The sequence below is a fragment of the Psammomys obesus genome, unplaced genomic scaffold, assembly GCF_907164565.1.
Source record: "Psammomys obesus unplaced genomic scaffold, mPsaObe1.curated_primary_1811, whole genome shotgun sequence".
NCBI lineage: Eukaryota > Metazoa > Chordata > Mammalia > Rodentia > Muridae > Psammomys > Psammomys obesus.
Window position 1 is genome coordinate 28,247,325 of NW_026585895.1, and position 7,854 is coordinate 28,255,178.

Consider the following 7,854-nt stretch of genomic DNA (forward strand, 5'->3'; position numbering starts at 1 on the left):
AGTAGGAGACTTTGTTTGTTTGTTTTATTATTTTTTTGTATTTTATTTTTTTCTTATCAGTTACGTTTTATTAACTCTGTATCCCAGCCGTGTCCAGATCCCTCATTCCCTCCCAGTCCCTCCCTCCCTCCCTCATCTCCACCCTGCCCCTTGCCAAGTCCACTGATAAGGGGGACCTCCTCCCCATTCATCTGATCCTGTTTTATCAGGTTGTTTTAAATTTAACTTTTTATTCTTAGCATATGAAACAGAACTCAGACTTTAAGTAATAAAAGTATTTTAGCGAATCTAGTGTGGTTTTATGATTCAGGGCAAAAGTGTCAGTTACAGTGCTGGACTTCATTATTAGAACCCTGACTTCAAAATTTAACTTGCTAAGTGGCTGTTAAGCCAGTCTCACAAATTCCTGTGTAATGGTTTCTTCCTCAACTAGAAAACAAAAACAGAGCCCAGATTGAGAGAAGTATTGTTATTTAAAAACAGCAAAATCAATGGGAACCCACTGTAGCAGACAGTCTAGCTTACATTACGTATTTGCCAAAGCCCTGCTTCCTGCACTCAAATGATACTATAAGAGTTATGAGAGTTGGATATGAGCCTTGCTCTGATTCTCTTGAAGTCATGGAATTTTTCCTATTACACTATGCTGACTATTCAATATGCATTGTAAAGATACCAAAACAATCACTGTGAAATTTTTATAGAATATTTTTATCAAGTATACATACTTGATTTATTACAGAAGATAGATAACTTGCTATTAAGACATTATCAAAGAGGAGTTTTCCTGCACTAAATATTATTTTTTTAAAAGTCAATTGTATTTTTGATATGATAAAAGCTTAAAATTAACATTTTAATTAAGGCTGTAAACATCTAGTTTTGTTTAGTCAATAAAGTTCAAGTGTTTTGAAGAGTGACCTATTGTTACCAGTGAGTCTCCCAAAAAGGTTCTCTCCTTCATTGTCTCCACCCGCTTGACTAAAAGGGAGGCAATGATTTCTTATGTGTTACTGAGAAACTTGGAGTAATACAGTATATCAAGAAGAAAAGCACCACAATCTTCAAAGGATAGATTGAGATCAACCAGCATTTCAATAAGACTATTAAACATTCTATTAGAGATTACCAATGGATTACCATGGCTTGTGTGAAAAAATTGTTCTAGTTTAAACATAAACATAATTTAGGCATAACTGATGAAGGATAGCAGTTTGGCCAATAGTGCATTGGGAAAGGCACTTCAAATTAGTCATTAAAAACAACTCAGCTCCTTACGATTTGATCAAAGTTTCTTCCTTTGTCTTCTTTCTATCCAGGTTGATGACCACCAAATATACTTGAATAAACCTTATTAGGTATTATATATTTTACTATTATTATCTACAAGAAGGTAATTAAAATTTAAACACATTTATTAAATATTATTTCCTAAATAAATTGTATAATCATGGTCAAGTTCTTTTTGTCATAATCAATAAAGATTAGTTTGAATCATAAACAAGTTAAATAGCAAGTGGGAAACTACCAACAGCGAGCATATACCATAAAGGGAATAATTCATACTTTGAACAATTGATTATTATAAGTGTACATGTATAATTATGAACCTAGTTGTGTACATTTAAGCAGTCTAAGTAATTTAGAAGTGAATGGTACAGACCAATGAGTGTCGAATCCATTTTATAACACTAAGATCCAACTTTGGTATTTTAATTTTTTTTTTTTTTTGTAGCTTTGAAATTTCACTTTTTAATTTTTTTCTTTATTATTTCATTTATTCATTTTGTATCCCATCCCGGCCTAGGCCTTCCCTCATCTCCTCCTGGTACCATCCTCGCTTTCTCTTCCCCCACTATGTCTCTCCCCTAATCCACTAATAGGGAGGTTTAATCCTCATTCAAAAGGGCAAACAGGATAGATATCAGAAGTAGGAGAAGACAGGGAAAAGGACAAGAGCCTTCCACAGGGGGCCTCTGAAAGACTCTAACAGTAAGGTATCAAAGCAGATGCTGATACTCATATTTTACTGTTTAAATTTCTATTTATTTATCTATTTATTTATTTATTTATTTATTTATTTATTTATTTATTTATTTATTACAGTTTATTCACTTTGTATCCCCACTACAGCCCCCTCCCTCATCTCTTCCCAGCTCAACCCACTTTTCCTCTTCTTCCCCTATGCCCTTTCCCTAGTCCCCTGATAGGGGAGGACCTCCTCCCCTTCTTTTTTTTTTTTTATAAGAGTCTTTTTATTATTATTATTATTATTATTTTCTTTTTAGTTACATTTTGTTAACTCTGTGTCCCAGCTGTATCCTGCTCCCTCATTCCCTCCCCAACCCCACACTCCCTCCCTGGTCTCCTCCCTGCCCCTTTCCAAGTCCACTGATAGGGGAGGACCTCCTCCCCTTTCATCTGACCCTGTTTTATCAGGTATCTTCAGGGCTGGCTGCAAAGTCCTCCTCTGTGGCCTAACAGACTGCTCCTCCCGGGGGGGAGGGGGGGGTCAAACAGCCTGCTTTTGAAATCCTGTTAGAAATAGTCCGTGTTCCCCTTACTTTGGAAAACTACTTGGTTACTGAGCTACCATGGGCCACATCCGAGCAGAAGTTCAAGGACCATCTATGGATATAACCTCCTCCCCTTCTATCTGGCCCTAGCCTATCAGGTCTCATCAGGGCTGACTGCATCATCTTCTTCTGTGGCCGGGCAAGGCTGCAACCCCCAGGGGGAGGTGATCAAAGAGCTGGCCACTGAGTTCACGTCAAAGATAGCCCCTGTAACCCTTACAAGGAAACTCACTTGGAAACTGAGCAGCCTGTGGGCTGCTCTGACAACGGGTGTAGGTCCTCTCCATGCATGGTCCTTGGTTGGAGTATTGATTTAAAAGGCTATTGATGTTGCTTGTGAATTATTGATTAACTATTGTTTACTGAATGACTTTTGGAGCAGTTGATGGAATCTATCTATCTTAATTGATCAAATATTTAGGGTAATTTCCAAAATATAACTAATGACAAACTTTTCAGTTTTAGATTTTTGTTTGGAAAATATATTTTATTGTTGAAAAAGACATTATTTTATCAGAATTTGTGGGTACATAGTTTTAGGTTTGCTGCATTTTAAATCCCAGTTTTGCTTTTCATCCAGAAAATATTAATGGTTATAATACTCAGAAGCAAAACCTATTTGGAGTTCGCAGAAAAAAAAATAAAGAGAAGTTCATTTGGCACAAACTGTTGTCTGTTGGTAAAGAAACTTCCCCATACTTTACAGTTTCTCACAGTGAAGACTTTTATAGTCCTTGAAAAAAATAAAAATGAGAAGTAATTTAAAATAGATCCATTTAAAACCCTTATAGCGTTTTATTCATAATATGAAAAAAAATATTATGCTCCTTAGAAATTGCTCCACTTCCAAATGTATTTATAACTTAAGCAAAATAAATAATTCATACCTCACCAAGTGAGTAATAACGTCTTGGGATCTGGGAGTCCGGATAGATGTTTTCTAGGTACCAAGAAAAAGGCTTACACTTCAGATTTTCTCTTAGTGTTTTTCTGACTGACACATCTCCATAATCCACTTTGACAACACCTGGAATGTTTTAGAAAAAACACAAATCAGTTCTGCTAGTTTAGCATTATTTCCATCTGTTTACCTTACTATTAGCTTTCTTTATAATTCCATGAAACTCAATTGTATATACAGCTGCGGCTTAACTCAGGCTTTCTCACTACTGTTCAATTAATACATTACATAGATAAGTGAAAAACAGTTCTCTTATTGCTCATGACTTTTGAAATGCAAATGTTGACTGTAATGTACTTTTCTTTCTTGGATTTAACAAATCATTAGCTAAATATAAACTGGTGTTAATTTAGTATCTAATAAGCAAAGCTTAACTCAACTATTTAATGTGTCTCCTTTCACTTAATGAAAACTTCATTGAGTTGTTAATGCTCATATTTTCCCTGTGGAGTCATTTATTCTCCATCAGTAGACTTTATGGAAAATTTATGTAAATATGATCTTCATAATGGACTGAACATATGCTCTATTTTTTCTTGTACTTCTATCTAAGTCACTATAGACTGTGTTCATTATTTATTGATTTTATGATCTCTTATGAGTTATCAACCATCACCTCAAAGCCTTGGAAAAAATAATAATTAAGTAAATATTAAGACACTAGCATAAACAATGGACAGAGATATATTCACATGTATCTGTTTAAATTATATAACTTTATTTCAAATGACAGTGGATCATTTTAAAATAAAAATTTTACCAGTGATCATACAAACACATTTTTTAAAAACAAAAACAGGAACACTACAAATTTTTATATAAACAGTAAACAGTCGCATGAGTTGTTCATTACTTGACTGCAATGGTTAAATAACTGTGTCAAGACAGCAATCAGTTCCTACATTATTCTGTAAATATCTCAATGATTATGGCTAGTAACTCCCAGATTTCTATATTAAAAAATTGTAGCCTTTAGGCTATTATGCTTCTACAATGAAACAAACCTCCTCAAAAGGAAGCCACCCTAAAGGAAGCAATAGTTGTTTAGACACCCAGTGTCTGTGACAAATTCCATCATCACGTCACACTTTTCAAAAGCAACGACACTCCACATCTCATTATGTGCATACTGTGCCTCTTGAGAATCTTGGTTATTTTAAAGTTTAGAGGATTCTGATGGAACTCCAAGAGCAGTAGCAATTCCTTCCTAAAGAAATGTTATTTAAATTGGTCTCTGGACAAAAAAACATCATTGTTATGTTTTGAGTTTTTAAGAGACAAAATATCTGTCTTAAAGTATTTTCATCCATACTTCTACAATGTAATGTAATCTTAAAATGATGAGATATAAAAAAAAGTCATATGATGAAAAATTATCGATCAGTGAAAAACTGGCTTAATGTAGTAAAAGTTTATTACAATTAAAAATGCCTTCAAGATAGCCTTCAAGATTATAAAGAGACGCCCTCGATTCTAGAAAGAAAGCATTGAACCCTCCCAGGCTTTAATTCAATAGCGGTATATATGTTCTGAGTTTTTTTTTTTTTTTGTTTTGTTTTGTTTTGTTTTTGTTTTTGTTTTGTGGTAGATGAAGTTAACTGAAAAGACTTGCTTGATGTCCGCATTCTCATTTTTCAGCACCTTATGAATGAACAGTACTGACCAGGATTTATTTATCTGAAAAGATTTCATTAGCTGTTTTCTGACTAAACCATGTGTGAAGATTTATTCACATGTCACTTTAGAATAGATCTGAGAGAGCACTAACAGCTACATTAGATTGGATAAGGAGAGGGGAACAATAGATTATTAAGAAAAATTTCTACCTGTACTTTCCTGCCTTTTTTGGCATTGCAATTAGCTTAGTTTTGAATAATTGTGTTAAATTAACTTCAGAAATGCTATGGCCTGTCTGAAATAATTGGTAAGACTTTTTCCCCCAACAACAGTGGTTCTCAACCTGGTGGTTGGGACTCTTTTGGCAAACCTCCATTTTCAAAAATATTTACAACACAAGTCATAACAGTAGCAAAATTACAATTATGAAGTAGCAATGAAGATGATTTTATGACTGGGGTCACCACAACATGAAGAACTGTATTAAAGGGTTGCAGCATTCGGAAGGTGGAGAACCACTTCTCTACAGCTTTAATTTTCTGTGTAGAAGTGAAATACCACACAAGAACCAGCAGAACCCAGTAGATGCTACAGTATCTTCACATTCTGAGAGCCTTCCAGTTAGGTTGGGACATCTGACTTCATCTCACCAATAAACCCCTGGAGTTAGAAAATGAGACCATGAAGATAGAAGAGAGGCTACAAACCTCTCCAGATTTGCATCCTTCTACAGCAGGTACAATAGTGGCCTGTCCCCACTCATGAAACTACAAGGTAGTAGGACTTTCTGATGTCTGCATGATTGCCTGACTATATCAGTGACGGTGATATAGAACCCTAATGAAGGTGTTCTGAGCAGTGTGACTGCAAACAACTAAAGTCTTTCTCAGACTTGTATCTCTGACCCAAACCTCTCCAAAGTAGTTTGCCCAATTGTAGTTTCAGCAATGTCACTGTGAACTCTAGCAAGCATTTCAAACTTGTCAAGACCAAAGTTGGCTTCTCTGATTGTTTCGTTGCCAATGCTCTCAATTTCCTTGATCAGCCCAAATACCTACCAATTTTTCATGGCAACGTCCTAGAAGTAATTATTTTCCACACACACACACACACACTTCATTAGCAACTACCTCTGTTTTTCCCTTCACAGTATATCTCCTGTCTTTTATTGCTTCTGTCTTAGCCCTGCCGCCGCAGGTACCTCCTATCTCATTCCAAACATATGTGATTTTCCCATTGATCATTATTCATTACTGCATGCACCTAGGATACTACGTTTAATCAACAAATCAAATGACATTTCCCAATTCAAAAGTTTTCAGTGATTTTCCATCATAATAATTTAATTTCATCACCTAATATTTATAACCAAATGTCTCTTGTCTTTTTATTCATCATTGGATCCCTGTTGTATTTGTTTTTTGTCTTTGCCTCTCCTCAGAAGAGTCAAGCTCACTCCCAATCAACAGCTTCAAAATTACCTTTTTTTCTCTCTGGTATAGTGCTCAGTGACTTTTGAGTTGTGCATATCTTTGGTCAACTTTACTTTTCACCTTCACCCACTTTTCTAAATATATACTTTCTCTCATCATTCTTGTTCATATTCTATATCCTTCTCTTACTCAGGTTCCTCCACTGTACTTATTTGGACTTAATAATATAATATAGCTTCATGTGATCATTTCCAATAGGAATTTGGGATACACAATTTCATCTGTTGAAGATCAAAGTACCCCATTAATAATATGCTACAGATTACTATGAATACTATATATTGTCTGGAAAATGCCCGATATCATAACCAATATACAACAATATTTACTATATAATGCCTGTGGCTATACATATTGTTTTGTTTTGTTTTTTGCATGTTTAACATCTAGTCTATCCTCCTGCACAAATATGAGTTTTCTTTGAGAAACTATTTTAAATTTGAGTGGACAAGACTTTTGTCTCTTTCTACCTTTTTAACTTCATATAGGTACACGGTCTAAAATTGTATCATCAGAGAATCCTGTTAAAAATGTACATTCTAACTCATTTAGTCCAGTTCATACCTGGGAGTTTGCATTTCATATAAACTTCCAAGCCTTGTTTTACAGGACAGAATTTAAGTGGCACTTAAGGCAATCAAGGCATACCATTGTTCAAACTTACATAAAACTAAATCTTGACTGGTTCAGCAGGAGGCCTCTGAAACACTCAAACAGGAAAAGAAAAGTAATATACTCCAAGGAAAGTCATTGAAACTATTAAAAAGTCAAAGTTTTATTTTCTCCAGATTGGCAAGTATAATGATGAGTTAAATCCTGAAGATTCTGAAGCAAATGCATAAGTAGGTTTCAGACAGTGACATCCATGTAGTGTAAAGCAATTTTAATTCAGCAACATGGCTATTCTGGCAAGAGACCACATCCAAAGATCTAGTTCTGTGTGATATGGCAGGAATACAGAAATCCCTTAGTATACACCTTTTGTCCCACTGGCTGGAATACACATCTTTAATCCCTCTGGCTTGAATTTAGTGCATGCCTTTAGTCCCAAACAATGCTGTCTAATTGAGGGACAGACAAAATGACAAGTCAGAGAAAGATTTGATAAAATGAGTTAGTGATATAATATGCCTAATTCATGAGAGGAGAGGAGAGGAGAGGAGAGGAGGGGAGGGGAGGGGTGGGATGTGGTGTATTGTTAGAATAG

The 7,854-nt window shown here is 35.1% G+C and overlaps 1 protein-coding gene across 2 annotated transcripts in view; it reads right to left on the reverse strand.

Annotated features, from left to right (window-relative positions):
* Galnt13 (polypeptide N-acetylgalactosaminyltransferase 13) overlaps positions 1-7,854 on the reverse strand; it is a 614,394-nt gene that overhangs the window by 51,189 nt on the left and 555,351 nt on the right. For both annotated transcript variants that reach the window (XM_055600843.1, XM_055600842.1), the window contains exon 9: positions 3,464-3,603. In XM_055600843.1, the coding sequence (XP_055456818.1) occupies positions 3,464-3,603 (140 nt within the window). The remainder of the gene's footprint in view (positions 1-3,463; positions 3,604-7,854) is intronic.